This window comes from Ranitomeya variabilis, chromosome 2 (assembly GCF_051348905.1).
Source record: "Ranitomeya variabilis isolate aRanVar5 chromosome 2, aRanVar5.hap1, whole genome shotgun sequence".
Taxonomy (NCBI): domain Eukaryota; kingdom Metazoa; phylum Chordata; class Amphibia; order Anura; family Dendrobatidae; genus Ranitomeya; species Ranitomeya variabilis.
Window position 1 is genome coordinate 422,171,855 of NC_135233.1, and position 21,223 is coordinate 422,193,077.

Below are 21,223 nucleotides of genomic sequence, written 5' to 3' on the forward strand. Positions count from 1 at the left end.
GCCCTAGGTGGCGTTTGGGTATGAGAATACCTCGTTACCTTCTTCCTAAGGAGCTAGGATGTTTAACGGCTTCTGCGTACCGTGTTGATGTAAGAAAATCCTGATTCCTACACCTATAGCAAACAACACAAATGCAACCAGACAGAGGATCAAAATACAACGTATCTTGTCCCAGGCTAATTTATCTGTCCTGGGCTCATACTATCATACACTTATCCGTCACCAGGTTTTCGTCAAAGACAGGATCAGAGATTGAACATAGGCGCGGAGGTCTCCCCGAAAGGACGCAACCACGTTGCCCAGTGGGACAGTCACTTCTTCTGTTTCAACACCCTGGGCGGCTTATAGGGCTATTCCCAACTTCCACACACCTTCTATTCACATTCACTCTCATTCAATGCCGTACTCCGTGAGGTGGTCAATTCCTAAGTAGTTCAAGAACCCGAGCTATAGGTATCCTCCTCTACTAGAACTACCCGCTAAAGGACACGACACAGAAAATCTTACGGACAGTGCAGGGCAGATATAAGAGATCTAACAGTGTCTCTTACCTGGCCAGGTTTTTATTCATCTGCCGTCCATTATCCCAGATTCTCTTTTCGTTCGTATTCTGCCGGTGTTCTTGAAGGAGTACACAGACCTCGGGTCCCTGTTCAGGCGCCAGGAAATGTCGGGACCACACTCAGTCGGAGAAGCCTTTGGAAGTGGGGAATCACCAGAAATAATACACAAGACACGTCTCGTATAGTATATCACTGGGAAGTCTCTGAAGCACGCCTGCCTTCAAGGTGCTATCCCCTCTTTATATAGTTGTACAGGTAGTTTCAGTGGTTATACAAGTTTTGCTTGTTTAAACAAAGAGAGAAAAGAGAAGACAAAAAAAACAGTTTCGGCTATGTGATAGTTTCACAACAAACAAAACAGTACAGTTTCGCCTAAGTGGCAGTTTCACAAACAAAAAATAGGATTTCACACTATAGCTAAAATGTCCTTGAATGGACAGGTCAATATTGATCACAAATTCTTTTTGGTTTTTTGAGATAACCATTTTTGTTCCGCTCTTCACACACCCTTCAAGATGTTTCTGATCTGTGCACATCACACCTGTGGAAATTGGTAGAACCAACAGCAATATCCCCACATGCACAAGTAAGTGCCCCCTATAATGACTGGTCGCTGTTGCAGTCATCCGCTTTATGGATCAATCTGTGACGGAATATTCGCCCGCTCGTCTCTGCTTGACATTGACACCGGCCGCGCTCCCGGTTCAGATGAGGACGCAGTGGTCTTGATGACCAGAAGCAGCTTAGTGCAGCCATTAATGAGGAGCATCTGCAGGGCGGGAGGACTTTTTATACCATTTTATTAATATGTTTTCATGTGCAGATATGTTGAGGTTTGACCATCGACAATATAAACGTTTATCTAAGGCGAAACCAACAGTTGCACGTTCCCGTCACGATCTAATATAAAATTCTCTGATAGCCGGGAAGTTTCCACCTCCTGCCTCGTCTCATGACTCCGATTCATCAGTTGTGGGTTTTGTAGTCACTTTTCTTATTTGTCTTCTAGCGCAAATTCTTCAAAATGAAACTTATTTTTGCCTTTTACTGTTTTTTTCCTCTTTTTTTGAGCAAAATGTTGCACAACCCTTAAAACAGTCGCACTCACGTTTAACATTTGTGTGTAAAGTTTCTCGCATACAAACGAAATCACTCCTTTGGGGGAGAGATATTTGGGGTCAATTTGCGCAAAAAAAAAAGTGACCTACTAAAAGTCATAAATAATTAGCCGCAAACTACTGGATTACAAAATCCGCACTCACAATAACGGATAGATAGAACAAATAGAAAAGTGACGAACAAGTAGAAAATAGACTTTAAAAAACAAGTTTGGCACAAAAAAAAAAACAACCTGAATACAGCAAAAACGAGTGAGATATTGAATCGAGCCCTTACTATGTACCTTACACGTATGGTAAAAATATTGGCAAGCAGTTCCTGCCCCGGCCATGTGGTGGTGCTGTAGAGGAGGGGTATATATATGTCTATCTGCACAGGATACAATGTGACAGCAGTTGTCTATAAATAGCAGAATAATAAAATACATCTAGTATAAAATCTCCAGCTGTAGTGATATCTTCAAGAGGAGGGGTAGGTAGAAAAAGCACAGAGACCAAGGCGTCACGGGTTCCGCGGGCTAACGACGACACGGGGGATGGGAAAAATGTGGGTTTTCTTTAGTTCCATCTTCCTATGCATCCAGTGAACTGATATAAAAAGAGGGAAGGGTTAATCCAAACCTGGTACATATTAACCATATAATCTTTATCCTCATAGGAAAGCCATATAATCTATATCCTCATAGGAAAGCAACAAGCCCTTCGTCTCCTCCTTTGCAGCCTATGGCTGTCGCCCCAGGATTGCCCCCCCGCTCCCTCCTACATCCCATTTTGGTCCATCACCCCAAAACCAGATGTGTACAATGGGCCCAGGTAAATTTCCCCTTTGGAATCCCCATCGTCTGATCTAAGGATGGGGGAGTAGTCCTGACCAGGGGAACCAATATGGAATGTATTGAGGGAGGTCCCCAACTGCTAAGACTTCCATTTATGTGATTTACAGACCCCGCCACGCTGCCAGCACTCACCACTCCTCTTTGGCAGCGCTGCGGCTGGCGATGAACGGCACGACCTCTCTGTCCGCTCTTCCCACTTCAAGATGATTCTTCTCCAGGTTTATCACACACTAGGAAAAGAAGTGACGTCAGGCGACGCTGATCCCAGGGATTCTGGGCTGCAGAATTGTTAGTAGTGGTTGCCCCTGGTTACAGCACAATGAGCCCTCATAGATACATTGTATCCAGTGCAGGGAGCATAGCTTATGTCATCCATATACATCCGGACCGCACTGGTGGACACACGCAGAATCTCAACCCTGTGCAAGAACAATAATTGGGCCCTCTGCAGTCCAATAACTTATTGTGATGTACAATTCCACCTGTTTTAGAGGTAGAAATAGCCCCCCTCGCCTTTTGGATCCCTGTTGCCCCAATATGTCCGCCCCTGCAGACCCTCTTACCTTCAGGGAGCGCAGAGCCTGGAGCCCCAGAGAGAAGTTGCGCTCCTTGTCATCTGCAGAGAAGATATGGGATATCAGGGATCGTTTGGTCCTCGTTTACTACTGCCACCTTGTGTACATACATTCCTAAGGACTAGAGTAACCCCATGAATAAGACCCGGGAGGGTCGAAACGTCGGGTTCTACTCTATCACTGTGGCGAACTATCATTTTGTTTTTTCCTGAATAAAATTGGTATAAACCTTTTTTCTGCATTATATCAATATTGAGTGTGCGGTAATTTTTTTCTATGTTAGACTTGACCACACGGTCAGTTTACCAGCACCTCACTATCCTACGACCTGAGTGCACACCATTTTTCTTATCTTCATCTGCAGAGAAGAGGCAGAGATGTGAGGACCCCTCTACAAACAGAATGCAAAACCTCCCCCCAGGACTGACCTTCCACCCCTCTCCTGGCTCATTGATGCAGGGAGTCCTGCACTAGTTCACACTATCCATAAAGTGTTGAGACTCAAATGAGGAGCCCCACACAGACCCCATACAACTCTCCTATAGGATATGTAGTGTCATGTTCAAGATAACTGTTTGCGGTCAGTGACTCAACAGCAGCTATGTGGGCAGGTCAATGTCTGGAGTGGTTTTAGGCCACGTTCACAAGAACAGTATTCGGTCAGTATTTTCCATCAGTATTTGTGAGCCAAAGTCAATAGCGGAACAATCGGGGGAAACGTTCAAGGCTTAGTTCACACTTCAGTATATTTCCATCAGTGTTTTTTTGCCAAAAAGAAGTGGAACTGCCAGAAAAGCTATAATTGAAACATTGACGCCTGTTCTGTGTTTTGATGACTTTCCATACTGACCAAATACTGAACATGTGAACATGGCCTTAGCCTGTAGCACACGCTGAGAGTGGAAGTTTTGCAATAGTCACTCTCCCCAGTCCCACAAGCTCGCTGCCTCGGGGTAATCCTTGACGCTGATCTCTCCTTCAAACCACATATCCAAGCCCTTTCCACTTCCTGCCGACTTCAACTCAAAAATATTTCACGAATCCGTATATTCCTCAACCAAGAATCTGCAAAAACCCTAGTCCATGCCCTCATCATCTCCCGCCTTGACTACTGCAACCTCCTGCTCTGTGGCCTCCCCTCTAACACTCTCGCACCCCTCCAATCTATTCTAAACTCTGCTGCCAGACTAATCCACCTGTCCCCCGCTATTGCCTGGCCTTTCCCCTCTGTCAATCCCTTCACTGGCTCCCCATTGCCCAGAGACTCCACTACAAAACCCTAACCATGACATACAAAGCCATCCACAACCTGTCTCCTCCATACATCTGTGACCTCGTCTCCCGGTACTTACCTACACGCAACCTCCGATCCTCACAAGATCTCCTTCTCTACTCCCCTCTTATCTCCTCTTCCCACAATCGTATACAAGATTTCTCTCGCGTATCACCCCTACTCTGGAACCCTCTACCACAACACATCAGACTCTCGCCTACCATCGAAACCTTCAAAAAGAGCCTGAAGACCCACCTCTTCCGTCAAGCCTACAACCTGCAGTAACCACCGATCAACCAAACCGCTGCATGACCAGCTCTATCCTCACCTACTGTATTCTCACCCATCCCTTGTAGATTGTGAGCCTTCGTGGGCAGGGTCCTCTCTCCTCCTGTACCAGTTATGACTTGTATTGTTTAAGATTATTGTACTTGTTTTTATTATGTATACCCCTCCTTACATCTAAAGCGTCATGGAATAAATGGGGCTATAACAATAAATAATAATAATAATAGTTCAAGATCCACAGGTTGGAAATCGCTGCTCTAAGGAAAAACAGTTTCCAGGATATATGACAATAAATTCTGATAGAAATGTATCGAATAGTAATGAGCGAACGTGCTCAGATAATATATTTGTATCCCTGCAACTGCATGTGTTGAGGCTGTCTAAGGTCGGTTTCACATGTCCTAATATTTATGGTACCAGAGATACTGGTGTGTCAGGAAACAGGCAGAAGTTCTGATTACTTTAATTACACATACAGAGCTCTCAGCTGCAGTTTCCTCTGCCTGCCAGCACAAGGCTGGAATTCTAAGCCTTTCCCCCTGCTATATGGCTGTAATGTGAGACCAGCTTGCTAGCAACATCCACGGAGGAATTTTTATGGTTCTGTGCTGCGAAAGCCAGTCTCTGTCTAAAACCCTCATCCTCCCCTCCTGCCTGATACCAGCTAAAACTGGTACAGCAACTTTCCCAAACTGCATAGGACTCTTTTGTTCTTGAAAAGTTATGTATACTGGCACCGATCAGGGATAGCGAGATAAGTTACGTATTCTGAATATCCACCGAGAAATCTATAACTCACTGAAATCGCTAGGAGCTAACCCAACGAAATGCAAGGAACAGATTTCTCTGTAAGCGGGTCATATACCTACGCCGTGTTTATACTTAAACGAACCCCCTGACACTTTGAGCATCATGATCCTTGTGTCATTCTTCTACGAGGTTCATACAGCGAGTTACAGTGCCTGCAAAAAAAATCATTACACTTGCGCAGCAAAAAAAACTTTACATATAAAATCCACATAATTTCACTTTTTAAAAGTGTACACAATGGGGGAGATAATAAAAAAAACTGTCTAATGTTAAAGCTGGCTTTGTTGCAAATATCAACCAATCAACGCTCAGTTTTCACTTCTCTGGTGAAGCGAAAGCTGCACTCTGGTTGTTATGTGCAGCTCAGCCAGTTTTGCTATTAGGCAGTCTTTTATTATCTCCCTCAGTTTTTTGTTATCTCCCACAAAGGGTCGAAAGAAGCTTAAAATGGAAGAGAAATCCCGAGCCTTGACTCTGCTCGAGAAGGGGGATTCCGTGATTGCTGTAGCTAGAGATCTGGGAGTGTCAAGAGAAGCAATTTATCAACTGAAGCGGTCGGCGACATCATTGCCTCCTGGGATGGTACCACAGAGGAAGTCAGGCTCTGGCGCTCCTAAGAAGACTTCACCAAGGACTGATAAGCTTCTGAAACGTGAAGTGATGTCACATCCTTCTATAACTGCCGTTGAACTAAAAAACAAGTACCCTATGCTCCTCCAGAACATCGCAACTAGGACAATTCGTCACCGCCTGCAGAAGGACCTGGTCTACCAAGTTGCCGTGCCGCAAAGAAGTCCCTGCTCACAGCAGCAATGAAGGAGAAAAGGCTTGCCTTTTGTAAGAAATATCAAGATTGGACATCTGAAGAGTGGAAGAAAGTGATGTTTAGTGATGAGAGTACTTTCAGGCTGGTCAGGGGAGGCTCAAAGGTTGTGCGTCGTCCGAGTACCGTGTCACGGTATGACCCAAAATATACAGAGGCATCTCCACACTGTTTTTGTTAATTAATTAAATAATAATTTTAAAAATTGCCGTGGGTTCCCCTCCATTTTTGACAACCAGCCTTTCTAAAACAGACAGCTGGGGGCTGGTATTTTCAGGCTGGTAACGGGCCATAGATATTGCCCCTGTTGTGAATTCTGCTCTTGGGCTCCCTCCGGTGGTTGTTGGTGGTAGTGCAGTTGTCTTGGGGTTGTAATCCGGGCAGGTGTTTCTGCTGATTGCAGCTCTATTAGGTATTTAGGTGTGCAGGCTCCATGAGTCAGTGGCAGTTGTCCATTGTACTTGGAGGGATTGCATCTCTCTCTGGCTCCTCATGCCATGCTGCCAATTCAGATGAGATAAGTGTCTGTTTTTTTGTGTCTGTGCACACATGCAGTGTGCTTTGCGATTCAGTGCAATTTATTGTGTTTTTGTCCAGCTTAGACTTTGTTTGGATTTTTCAGTCATGCTGGATTCTCTGGAGATGCAGATATACTTTCTATGTCTTTAGTTAGATGTGGAATATTTGTATTATCTGCTGTGGATATTTTTAGGCTTTTAATACTGACCGCTTAGAATTCTGTCCTATCCTTTTCTATTTAGCTAGAAGTGCCTCTTTTGCTAAATCTTGTTTTTCTGCCTGCGTGTGTCTTTCCTCTTATACTCACAGTCAATATTTGTGGGGGGCTGCCTATCCTTTGGGGTTCTGCTCTGACGCAAGATAGAATTCCCAATTCCATCTATAGGGGTATTTAGTTCTCCGGCTGTGTCGAGGTGTCTAGGACGTGTTAGGTACATCCCACGGCTACTTCTAGTTGCGGTGTTAGTTTAGGGTTTGCGGTCAGTACAGGTACCACCTACTCCTGAGAAAGTCTCTCATGCGGCTCCACGGTCACCATATCATAACAGCCCCCCAGGATAAAAATAGCCTGCAGCCGCCCAGAGAAGGCGCATCTATTAGAGGCGCCAATTCTGGCGCTTTGCCTAGCTCTTCCCACATACCCTGGAGCGGTGGCAAGTGGGGTTCATATGTGTGGGGTTGACGTCACCTTTGTATTGTCAGGTGAAATTAAGCCCACGACTTAGTAATGGAGAGGCATCTATAAGAACCTCTCCATTACTAATCCTATAGTTATATGGTAAATAAAGACACAGCCAGAATAAAGTCCTTTATTAGAAATACAATGAAACACAGTTTTCCATTTTTATTTAATAATGACAAACACAGTTATACTCACCTAACGCCCATTCCATGGGAGTATAACTTATTTTTAAATAAAAATAGAAAAGTGTGTTTTGTTTTATTTCTAATAAAATACATTTTTCTGGCTGTGTCTTTATTTACCATATAACTATAGGATTAGTAACGGATAGTTGTCTTATAGACACCTGTCCATTACTAATATGAACCCCACTTGCCACCGCTACAGGGCAAGTGGGAAGAGCTGCGCACAATGCCAGAATTGGTGCATCTAATAAATGTGCTTTTTCTGGGTGGCTGCGGGCTTTTTTTTATCCTGGGGGCCAATATCCATGGCTCCTTTACAGTCTGAGAATACCAGCCCCCAAGTGTCAGCTTTAGCTTGGCTGGTTGTAAAAAATGGGAGGGACCCCATGCCGTTTTTTTTTTTTTAAGTTAAATATTTAAAAAAAAAAAAAACAGCTTGGGGACCCCTCTATTTTTGATAACCAGCCTTGCTAATGCTGACAGCTGAACTCTGCAGCCCCCAGAGGTTAGTTTTGCCCGGCTGGTTATCAAAAATACAGGGGAACCCACACCATTTATTTATTAATAGTGCAGCCGGCAGCTGATGATTACTCCCATCAGGCTCCGTCTGCTCTCACTGTTAGGCTGCCGTCACACTAGCAGTATTTGGTCAGTATTTTACATCAGTATTTGTAAGCCAAAACCAGGAGTGGAACAAATAGAGGAAAAGTATAATAGAAACACGTCACCACTTCTGCATTTATCACCCACTCCTGGTTTTGGCTTACAAATACTGATGTAAAATACTGACCAAATACTGCTAGTGTGACGGCAGCCTTAGCGGCAGCAGGTGTGGGCTGATAGGAGTAATAGTCACATGAGCCGCCGCCTGCTGTTGCTGTTATCAGTTGAATATAACTCTTCATTCTCCGCTGATTGTTGGCAGAGCAGGGGAGAAGAATGAGATTCGTCTTCAACACCCGGTGCCGGGGAACAGCGCTTACTGTACTGCTGCTTCTCAGGCGTCGGTACATGTCATCCGGATGACATCCATGTGCACGTGTGCGGGATGTTTTGCGCCCATGCTGCTGTTAAACAAACAGACATGTCAGCGTGTTTTGCCCACAGACACACGATCCTAAAAACACTGACATATGCACAGACGTGTGTCAGTGTCTCCGGTACATGTGAAAACTGTCACCACACGCACCAGACAGACACAGTGACGTCTGAAAGAGGCCTAATAGCCACGAATCATGCAGCCGCAGGGACTCGAACATATAATCCGAGCACGCCCAAGACACTCGGATAACACCCGAGCATGCTCAGATAACACCTTTTCCTAGCGCGTTCGCTCATCACTATAATATCTAACCCTTGGTGAAGATCGGCTGAGCGTGTGGCATCTAGTACTCACCGATCACAGCGGCACTGCAGTCCAGGGACATGCGGCCCAGCGTCACCGTCACACGATCTACCTGACCGATGCTCTTCACGTTGTATGGCAGAGATAAGATCTCCTCCTCTTTCTTGTAGGACCTGAAATGTTCCTTCAGCCTAAGACAAAGGAAAAGAAGATGTGACGTCTCCGACTATAACGGCCCGGATCCTGACGTCTTACAGGGATTCAAGCAGGTGCAATCATTGTATTAGGAGAAGATCGGTTCCTTTTCGTGCCTGCTTGCTGTCAGTGAATCTCTCTGCTGAGAATTTTCTACAATTGTATTCAGTCTAGGCAATCCTCTGTGAGATGGACATCTGGGGCTCCAGATTCATTTTACCTGCACTGATAGATTGTATCGCATCACACGAGCAGGACTTGGTCTGAACGTTTTTCAACCTCTAGAGGTCACTGAAATCATTTTATAAAGGATCTGTCACGAGATTTAAAAATATAACCTGCATGCATCATTACATAGCTCACTTCACCTGATGAGGCTGCTGTACTTACTATGATGACTCCTGATGGAATTGCTGTATGTGTAAATTTATAAATAATCACCTAGCCTGATTGACAGCTCCTCATTGTCCTCCTTGCAGAGATCTCACACTGCTCAGCATAAGCTGCAATTCTCCAACAGACTGATGGGAGGCAGAGACTGGATAGCTGTCAAGCTGGGTGGGCAGTGGTTGGATATCTCAGGCTTGGTGGACGTGGGTGGGAATTTGATAAGTGACAGTCAAACTGGGTAGGTGGAGTGTGGATAACTGGCAGGTTGGGTGGGTGGAGTTTGGAGAGCTGTCAGGCTGGGTGGGTGGAGATTGGAGAGCTGTCAGGCTGGGTGGGTGGAGATTGGAGAGCTGTCAGGCTGGGTGGGTGGAGTTTGGAGAGCTGTCAGGCTGGGTGGGTGGAGTTTGGAGAGCTGTCAGGCTGGGTGGGTGGAGATTTGAGAGCTGTCAGGCTGGGTGGGTGGAGTTTGGAGAGCTGTCAGGCTGGGTGGGCGGAGCTTGGAGAGCTGTCAGGCTGGGTGGGTGGAAATTTGAGAGCTGTCCATCAATCTGGGTGGGTGGGGATTAATTACACTAGAACTTCTGAGATCACTTTGTAGCTGGACTGATAAAATGCTCATTTCAGGAATTACATGGCTGTTCTGACCTGGATTTTCATAGTAAATACATCAGCCACATTAGGTCTAAGGGTACCGTCTCACTATACGATTTACCAACGATCACGACCTGCGATACGACCTGGCCGTGATCGTTGGAAAGTCGTTGTGTGGTCGCTGGGGAGCTGTCACACAGTCAGCTCTCCAGCGACCAACGATGCCGAAGGCCCCGGGTAACCAGGGTAAACATCGGGTTACTAAGCGCAGGGCCGCGCTTAGTAACCCGATGTTTACCGTGGTTACCAGCGTAAAAGTAAAAAAAAAAAAACCGTACATACTCACCATCTGATGTCCGTCAGGTCCCTTGCCGTCTGCTTCCTGCTCTGACTGAGTGCCGCCGTACAGTGAGAGCAGAGTGCAGCGGTGACGTCACCGCTGTGATCTGCTCTCACTTTCCGGCCGGCAGACAGTCAGAGCAGGAAGCAGACGGCAAGGGACCTGACGGACATCAGATGGTGAGTATGTACGGTTTGTTTTTTTTTACTTTTACGCTGGTAACCACGGTAAACATCGGGTTACTAAGCACGGCCCTGCGCTTAGTAACCCGATGTTTACCCTGGTTACCAGCGAACGCATCGCTGGATCGCTGTCACACACAACGATCCAGCGATGACAGTGGGAGATCCAGCGACGAAATAAAGTTTCAAACGATCTGCTACGACGTACGATTCTCAGCAGGGTCCCTGATCGCTGCTGCGTGTCAGACACTGCGAGATCGTAACTATATCGCTAGAACGTCACGAATCGTACCGTCGTAGCGATGAAAATGCCACTGTGTGACGGTACCCTAAGGGATCAATTAATAGCGCATTTAGTTTGAATTGTGAAATCTGGTATCACATCTGCTTTGATTCACTGAAGACAATCAGGGACCTGGCGACCTCTGATGACCTGAAACACTTGGGGGGGTCTGCAATAACCTATTTAATGACTTCCATCCAAGTCTATTAGAAAGTTGTAGGATATCTCATTACACAGGGAGTAAAAGAAGTTTCTATGGAACTATGGGGGTTCCTCCGTTTGGGGGGCGGCACACAGACGTTGCCCCAGGCACTGCATACACAATCAACTACAACCACTATCGGCCTCACCGGGGTCCTAGCCCTCAGATTAAAGGGCCTGTAGGGTCCAGCTCTGACTACAACCAGCGTTAGGATTCATGCAGATATTTGTGCATTATGGACAGCAGAGCTCAGACTGACCGGCGGCCTCCTGACCATGACCGTTCCATATATTTCCATGAGACGCTCACTGTCGGGACCCCCCGGTCAGTCCGTGCACTGCGTCCGTGCTCCGTCGTCTGCATGTTTCCTTAGCGCTCGCTCCCACTTGCTCGGATTGCATTCTTACCAGTTTAATCCTATGTTTGTGTTCTCGGCGTTTTTTTCCTGCTCTGATGGGATCGCGATCTGTGCTGTGATTGCACGTCAAATTCGGATCACATGCTCCCATATACGTCTATGGTGCGTGTGAAACATCGCGCTGCACTCGGAAATCACCTGAGTGCAGTGCGATTCCTGAGGAAGCCAACAGCGGAGGAGATGGAGAAGTAACTTTCTCCGTCTCCTCCACAGCTGTGCTCCGATTCTCTCATGCGAGATAGCGGAGCACGGACGCTCGCAGCAGAGCCGAGGGTTAGTGGCATATCACATCCGATGCTCTCACTAGTGGGGCCCCGGCCTCAGACCACTGTGGAGGCCGTCACCACCTCCAATGGAGGCTGCAAAAGTGACACTGTCAAGCACCACCTAGTGGTAGAGTAGGGACCTACCTCGATGCTGGCGGGTGGCACACTATTGATCTGTGTGCTAAGTAGTGATGCCATTCACCATCCATCTGCCCGATGCTCACATATACCAGAGCGCCCGTAATAATAATAATCTTTATTTTTATATAGCGCTAACATATTCCGCAGCTCTTTACAGTTTGCACACATTATCATCGCTGTCCCCGATGGGGCTCACAATTTAAATTCCCTATCAGTATGTCTTTGGACAGTAATGGACGCCCACATATAATACACTTGGGCAGGGTGTGATATTTACTAGAAGGATTACACCGAGGCTGGTACCGGATCACTATAATCCCGCGCCATTGTGCTTCTCAGTTAAATTTGCTGCCGTTTCATGTTAATAAATCACATCTGAGCGCGGTGACCTGAATCTGCCAGAGGAGCGCAGCTCAGCACATAATGCAGCTGTACACAGTCTACCCACTGACGCCTTTAACCGGCGGAACTCCAGGGATGGGATTTGTACCTGCACTGTCCCTTTAAATTTTAAATCATCTTCACTCTGAAACTAAATGTATCCACAAATGATCTTCAGATACTTTGTAAATACAATGTCATCTGTTCTGTCATGTCCTATCCAGTCACCTCTAGAGCTGCAGTCACTATTCTGCTGTTACATCATGGCTTATCCTCCAGTCACCTCCAGAGCTGCAGTCACTATTCTGCTGTTACATCGTGTCTTATCCTCCAGTCACCTCTGGAGCTGCAGTCACTATTCTGCTGTTACATCATGTCTTATCCTCCAGTCACCTCCGGAGCTGCAGTCACTAGAAGCAATGTCCGGGGCACTCTGCGTTTCATCTGGCTTGATCATCTGGACTGTTATCCGTGGGAGAGTCTCTTATTTTCCGTCCTCAGGTGACGCTGAATAACGAGCCCCCCAGGGATAGAGAATCGGAAACCTCTGCTCTGCCCCGATGCATGATGGGACAGATGCTTCAATTAGAAATAATTGGAGGTAACAGAACAGAACTGATAAATCGTCTTCACCGAGTGATCGGAGGGGTCCTGCCGGCGTCAGACCAGTAGTCAGTGGTGTTACCCTTTAATTCATAAAGGGGGGGCACTTACCCCAGGCGGTCCAGGCAGGCCGAGGACATGATGCTGTGCGGACACGATGTGTCAATCTTCACTTTCATCTCCTTCCCTGCGCACTGCAAGATATCAAGAACCATATTATCTAAGGGCAGAGGAGGAAGGTCTCGGGGCAGCAGCATGTACCTAGATGGTGGGCGGCTAAGCAGAGGTGCCCGGGTCCCTCCACCCCGGACCAGTCCCCTAGTATCTTGTTAGTGCCCCCCTTCCCTGGCTGCTGGGTGTGTTCTCATCCTGCACCAATAAATCACCTGGGGCCGCATCACACTTTGTGACAGATGAGGCATTTCATACAGATTGTGATGACGCAGATGATTTACAGCAAGGTACAGCACCACTGAGGCCCGGATGTCCACCGAGAGATCTATAACCCCCTGAAATTGCTAGGAGCTAAACCCAACGAGTGCAAGGAGCTGGTTTCTCCGCAAGCGGGTCAGGTAACTACGCAGTGTTTACACTTAAAAGAATCCCCCCGAGGGGTGCACCTCCTGATCATTGTCTTTCGTATACGAGGTTCATACAGCGAGATATGTATAAAAATGGTTGCCATAACTCAAAGAAAAGAGGAGGATTCAGCCTCTAAGTGATGTCACCACAGGGGGAGTGCCTTGGTTTTAGGCTGGGAAATAAGTGAGTGAAGCAGCAGTCTTCATGTGTCTTGTCCAGGGTCTAGCTGCTATACAAAGGTGATACATCTGGATATATGCTCGCCCTTCCCCCACAGCACACGGTCCGCCATAAGATGAAATGATCTGAACGAAATGTAAGTGTTCTTTCAACTTTAATCCCATTTTATTTGTAATTGTACTGTACATACAATACTTGTCTTCTTTATATTATCTTTTTATACTTCTGTAAACACTGCCTACCTTTTTTGGAGTAAAATATAAAATTACTAGCTTTGTCACTCCTTGCTCTATAATGAACTGTCACGTCCTCTGAAGTGAATTATGCTACTAATCGGACCCGTTAATAATTAAGAAATCAGCGGAATTAGTCCTGTGCGTTTGGGAGGCTTTGTAGCGACGGCGGCGTTGATAATTATTGTTCCCACCTGAGTGGGAGTAGTTATATCGCCCTCGCTGCAGTGTGCCCAATAGCCAGTACAAAGTAAGACAGCCTTTCTGGAGACTAATTAGAGGTGTGATGTATTGCAGCATCATGGGGCTGTATATAAAGGGGCTGAGAGGAGTGATGTATTGCAAGATGGGGCTATATATAGAGGTGCTGAGAGGAGTGATGTACTTCAGGATGGGGCTGTATAGAGAGGGCTGACTGGAGTGATGTCATGCATGATGGGGCTGTGATGTGCTGCTTGATGGGACTGAGGAGTGATATACTGCATTACATCTTCGTTGCGTTATTATCAGACCCCTCTACCTGACACCAGACAAACACAGCCTCGTCCTCGTCGCTCTTCCTGGGGGGCTCTGCCTTCCCATGACGCAGTTTGTTGCTCTGGACTGAGACTTCGCTCTTCGGGGTCCATGTTGGCCGATTGTTCCTCACTTTGGATAAATTGGTCTCCAGCAAACGTCTTTGCAGAATATTGTGCGGCTGCTGTAAAAGACAAAATCAAGAAATCAAGCCCCAACAAATATGTCTGATGCACTGCTGGACAATTGAAGAAACGCATCAGAAGACATTGGTCAGATGTCGGCAGTTCTGCGGTATCGAAACACTGCAAGTATGTCCATGGAGGCAGAACTGCTTCTCTCAGCTACAGAGATAGAAAGAGTCTCCAAACCAGAGGTGTCAAACTGCATTCCTCGAGGGCCGCCAACAGGTCAGGTTTTCAGGATTTCCTTAGCATTCCACAAGGTGCTGGAATCATTCTGTGCAGGTGATTAAATTATCACCTGTGCAATACAAGGAAATCCTGAAAACATGACCTGTTGGCGGCCCTCGAGGAATTCAGTTTGACACCTCTGCTCCAAACTCTTTAGAGGTGGTAATTTGAGGAGAAAGATCTTGAGCTGAGAATCTTACTGGATCTTCAAGTTGCAGACAAGAACCCCGAAGGGACTAAATGTACGGCAAGATCTCATCCTCCAATATAACTGACTAGATGGTGGCCCGATTCTAACGCATTGGGTATTCTAGAATATGTATGTAGTTTATTTATGAAGATTTCAGAATAATGCAATGAATACACAGGATTCGGCCGGCTGGGCGCGACCAATCAGCGAAGCGGGGTTCAAATCCTGCGCCAATTCGTGGCCGGACTGCATCTGTCGCTGATTAGTCGCGCCCAGCCGGCTACAAACAATCAGCGACAGACGCAGTCCGGCCACGAATTGGCGCAGGATTTGAACCCCGCTTCGCTGATTGTTTGTGGCTGGCTGGGCGCGACCAATCAGTGAAGCCAGGGCCAGCTCCAGGTTTTTGAGGGCCCCGGGCGAAAGAGTCTACGTAGTGTATAGCACAGCGACGCATTATATAACACAGGCCACGTAGTATATTGCACAGCCGCGCAGTACATTGCACACAGCCACGTAGTATATAACACCCCATGTAGTATTTAGCACAGCGACGTAGTATATAACAGTCCACACAGTATATAACACAGGCCACGCAGTATATAACAGTCCACATAGTATATTGCACAGCCACATAGTATATAACACAGCCCACGTAGTATAATGCACAGCCACGCAGTATATAACAGTCCACGCAGTATATAACACAGGCCACAAAGTATAAAACGCAGGCCACGTAGTATATTGCACAGCCACGCAGTATATAACAGCCCACGCAGTATATAACACAACCCACATAGTATATAGCACAGCAACGTAGTATATAACAGGCCACGCTGTATATAACACAGGCCACGTAGTATATAGCACAGCCACGCAGTATATAACACAGCCCACGTAGTATATAGCACAGCGACGTAGTATATAACACAGGCCACACAGTATATAACAGCCCACGTAGTATATAACACAGCCCATGTAGTATATAACACAGCCCACGTAGTATATAGCAATGTGGGCACCATATCCCTGTTAAAAAAACTATTAAAATAAAAAATAGTTATATACTCGCCTTCTGGCGGCCTCCGGATCCAGCCCAGGCCTTTAGCAATGCTCGTCGCAACGCTCCGTTCCCAGTAATGCCTTGCGGCAATAACCCGTGATGATGTAGAGGTCTCGCGAAACCGCTACGTCATCATCTCGCGAGACCGCTACGTGATCTCGAGTCATTGCCGCAATGCATTCTTGGGACCGGAGCGTTGCGAGGAGCGGGAAAGGCTTATTCTGAATTTTCATATTCCATTTCTCCACTCTTGTTTTATTCATATTTTTATTTTCTTCATATATTATACTGTGGTTTATTATTCTTTCTCTTGGTCATATTTATTTTTATAAGATTGTACATGTTTTTAGATTTGCCTCTGGAATTTTCTGTGCGGATTCTGCATCTCTTGGCAGAAAACGCAGGTGCAGATTTGATGTTTTTCTTGCGGATTTTGTGCGGTTTTCCTGCGTTTTTACCCCTGCGGATTTCTATTATGGAATAGGAAATCTGCAACGTGTGCACATACCGCCACAGATAATAAATACTACAGGGCCTGGCTACTGTGTTTCCTCAATAGTACTTGCTTTGTTGTGTGACACCTGCTCGATCTCTGACGTATGTCCCATATGGTGGGATGAAACAGGCCATGATGAAGACCTCACAGTTGAAACGTGTCGGTCGATAGTCTTCGGGGACTTCCAGTCTTTTAGTTTTATCTTACCACGCTGGAGAACTTCTCTCCATATTTTGCACAAATGTGAGAGTCTCCATCAGCGTCTCCAGAACGGATGCACAGTAACATTCCTGTAATTCGGCATCGGCCGGCGCTAACGGCCGGATTATCAGGTATTCTGGATGGTCAGATCTCCCATTCAGGAGTCCAGGAGAGATGAGTGCCGCTGTGGTGTCTGCCCATTGTTCCAGTTTTCCAGGAGACCTGGCTGATGCTGCCATGTATCTGTCCAGGTGCCATGTCGGTTGTCTCCCAGAGATGACACCCAATTCTAGCCCTAGAGATTTGCACCCTGAGCCTCTGCAGGTGGAGCAGCTTGCAGTGCCGCGCTCGTGTCACATTGAGGCAGCCTACAATTGGAAGATAATTCAGCAGAACATTCTCGGCGTATTCTCCAGGACGTCGGCCACGTCTCCCGCTGTGGATTATAGCGAATATTCCGCCTCTTCCAGAGCAGCTGCCAACTCACAAAGGAGATGAATTATAGATCAGGCGTGAAAGTCACCGCGGGCCACATCGCATCACACTGCACCAAACCTTCACCGAAATGGCGAATTTACACGCACACACATCCAACCATTTTTTTCCCTTCATTTTTTTTGTGACAACTGGACAATTATCAATCTAAATTGGCCAATTAATGTCCATGAAATCTGACACTGAATGATTTGCCAATCACAATGTAGCATCTGAACGACAAATCTCATTGGACGAAAAAGGTACAAAAAAAAATATCAGACTGAGAACTTTCCTAAGAAAATAGTGTGAAATGGTGAGAAGACGGCCAACGTGGCCCAATCTATGACCTGGGGTCATAGGGGTGCTGTGCAGTGTATATATACAGAACAGGAGGAGTGGTACTGTGCAGTGTATATATACAGGAGGAGTGGTACTGTGCAGTGTATATATATACAGGAGGAGTGGTACTGTGCAGTGTATATATACAGGAGGAGTGGTACTGTGCAGTGTATATATACAGGACAGGAGGAGTGGTACTGTGCAGTGTATATATACAGGACAGGAGGAGTGGTACTGTGCAGTGTATATATACAGGAGGAGTGGTACTGTGCAGTGTATATATATATATATACAGGAGGAGTGGTACTGTGCAGTGTATATATACAGGAGGAGTGGTACTGTGCAGTGTATATATATATATACAGGAGGAGTGGTACTGTGCAGTGTATATATACAGGAGGAGTGGTACTGTGCAGTGTATATATACAGGACAGGAGGAGTGGTACTGTGCAGTGTATATATACAGGAGGAGTGGTACTGTGCAGTGTATATATATATATATACAGGAGGAGTGGTACTGTGCAGTGTATATATACAGGAGGAGTGGTACTGTGCAGTGTATATATACAGGACAGGAGGAGTGGTACTGTGCAGTGTATATATACAGGAGGAGTGGTACTGTGCAGTGTATATATATACAGGAGGAGTGGTACTGTGCAGTGTATATATACAGGAGGAGTGGTACTGTGCAGTGTATATATACAGGACAGGAGGAGTGGTACTGTGCAGTGTATATATACAGGACAGGAGGAGTGGTACTGTGCAGTGTATATATACAGGACAGGAGGAGTGGTACTGTGCAGTGTATATATACAGGACAGGAGGAGTGGTACTGTGCAGTGTATATATACAGGACAGGAGGAGTGGTACTGTGCAGTGTATATATACAGGACAGGAGGAGTGGTACTGTGCAGTGTATATATATACAGGAGGAGTGGTACTGTGCAGTGTATATATACAGGACAGGAAGAGTGGTACTGTGCAGTGTATATATACAGGACAGGAGGAGTGGTACTGTGCAGTGTATATATACAGGACAGGAGAAGTGGTACTGTACAGTGTATATATACAGGACAGGAGGAGTGGTACTGTGCAGTGTATATATACAGGAGGAGTGGTACTGTGCAGTGTATATATACAGGACAGGAGGAGTGGTACTGTGCAGTGTATATATACAGGACAGGAGGGGTGGTACTGTGCAGTACATATATACAGGACAGGAGCAGTGGTACTGTGCAGTGTATATATACAGGACAGGAGGAGTGGTACTGTGCAGTGTATATATACAGGACAGGAGGAGTGGTACTGTGCAGTGTATACAGGACAGGAGGAGTGGTACTGTGCAGTGTATATATACAGGAGGAGTGGTACTGTGCAGTGGATATATACAGGACAGGAGGAGTGGTACTGTGCAGTGTATATATACAGGAGGAGTGGTACTGTGCAGTGTATATATATATATATATATATATATATATATATATATATACACACAGGAGGAGTGGTACTGTGCAGTGTATATATACAGGACAGGAGGAGTGGTACTGTGCAGTGTATATATACAGGACAGGAGGAGTGGTACTGTGCAGTGTATATATACAGGTGGAGCGGTACTGTGCAGTGTATATATACAGGAGGAGTAGTACTGTGCAGTGTATATATACAGGACAGGAGGAGCGGTACTGTGGAGTGTATATATACAGACAGGAGGAGTAGTACTGTGCAGTGTATATATACAGACAGGAGGAGTGGTACTGTGCAGTGTATATATACAGGACAGGAGGAATGGTACTGTGCACTGTATATATACAGGACAGGAGGAGTGGTACTGTGCAGTGTATATATACAGGACAGGAGGAGCGGTACTGTGCAGTGTATATATACAGGACAGGAGGAGTGGTACTGTGCAGTGTATACAGGACAGGAGGAGTGGTACTGTACAGTGTATATATACAGGAGGAGTGGTACTGTGCAGTGTATATATACAGGAGGAGTAGTACTGTGCAGTGTATATATACAGGACAGGAGGAGTGGTACTGTGCAGTGTATATATACAGGAGGAGTAGTACTGTGCAGTGTATATATACAGGAGGAGTGGTACTGTGCAGTGTATATATACAGGACAGGAGGAGTGGTACTGTGCAGTGTATATATAGAGGAGTGGTACTGTGCAGTATATATATACAGGACAGGAGGAGCGGTACTGTGCAGTGTATATATACAGGAGGAGTGGTACTGTGCAGTGTATATATACAGGACAGGAGGAGTGGTACTGTGCAGTGTATATATACAGGACAGGAGGAGTGGTACTGAGCAGTGTATATATACAGGACAGGAGGAGTGGTACTGTGCAGTGTATATATACAGGAGGAGTGGTACTGTGCAGTGTATATATACAGGAGGAGCGGTACTGTGCAGTGTATATATACACAGGAGGAGTGGTACTGTGCAGTGGATATATACAGGAGGAGTGGTACTGTGCAGTGGATATATACAGGACAGGAGGAGTGGTACTGTGCAGTGTATATATACAAGAGGAGTGGTACTGTGCAGTGTATATATACAGGACAGGAGGAGTGGTACTGTACAGTGTATATATACAGGTGGAGCGGTACTGTGCAGTGTATATATACAGGACAGGAGGAGCGGTACTGTGGAGTGTATATATACAGACAGGAGGAGTAGTACTGTGCAGTGTATATATACAGACAGGAGGAGTGGTACTGTGCAGTGTATATATACAGGATAGGAGGAGTGGTACTGTGCAGTGTATATATACAGGAGGAGTAGTACTGTGCAGTGTATATATACAGGAGGAATGGTACTGTGCAGTGTATATATACAGGACAGGAGGAGTGGTACTGTGCAGTGTATATATACAGGAGGAGTAGTACTGTGCAGTGTATATATACAGGAGGAGTGGTACTGTGCAGTGTATATATACAGGACAGGAGGAGTGGTACTGTGCAGTGTATATATAGAGGAGTGGTACTGTGCAGTATATATATATACAGGACAGGAGGAGCGGTACTGTGCAGTGTATATATACAGGAGGAGTGGTACTGTGCAGTGTATATATACAGGACAGGAGGAGTGGTACTGTGCAGTGTATATATACAGGACAGGAGGAGTGGTACTGAGCAGTGTATATATACAGGACAGGAGGAGTGGTACTGTGCAGTGTATATATACAGGACAGGAGGAGTGGTACTGTGCAGTGTATATATACAGGACAGGAGGAGTGGTACTGTGCAGTGTATATATACAGGAGGAGTGGTACTGTGCAGTGTATATATACAGGAGGAGTGGTACTGTGCAGTGTATATATACAGGACAGGAGGAGTGGTACTGTGCAGTGTATATATACAGGACAGGAGGAGTGGTACTGAGCAGTGTATATATACAGGACAGGAGGAGTGGTACTGTGCAGTGTATATATACAGGACAGGAGGAGTGGTACTGTGCAGTGGATATATACAGGACAGGAGGAGTGGTACTGTGCAGTGTACACTCACCGGCCACTT

At 46.1% G+C, this 21,223-nt stretch overlaps 1 protein-coding gene across 1 annotated transcript in view; it reads right to left on the minus strand.

Moving 5' to 3' along the window:
• Positions 1–745: 745 nt before the first annotated feature.
• NRIP3 (nuclear receptor interacting protein 3) overlaps positions 746–21,223 on the minus strand; it is a 43,702-nt gene continuing 23,224 nt past the window's right edge. Inside the window, exons 2-7 of the mRNA XM_077286636.1 lie at positions 14,525–14,704; positions 13,121–13,203; positions 9,069–9,208; positions 3,081–3,133; positions 2,650–2,747; positions 746–2,269 (exon numbers count right to left, since the gene is read on the minus strand). Coding sequence (XP_077142751.1) covers positions 2,254–2,269; positions 2,650–2,747; positions 3,081–3,133; positions 9,069–9,208; positions 13,121–13,203; positions 14,525–14,704 — 570 coding nt within the window. The 3' untranslated portion in view covers positions 746–2,253. The remainder of the gene's footprint in view (positions 2,270–2,649; positions 2,748–3,080; positions 3,134–9,068; positions 9,209–13,120; positions 13,204–14,524; positions 14,705–21,223) is intronic.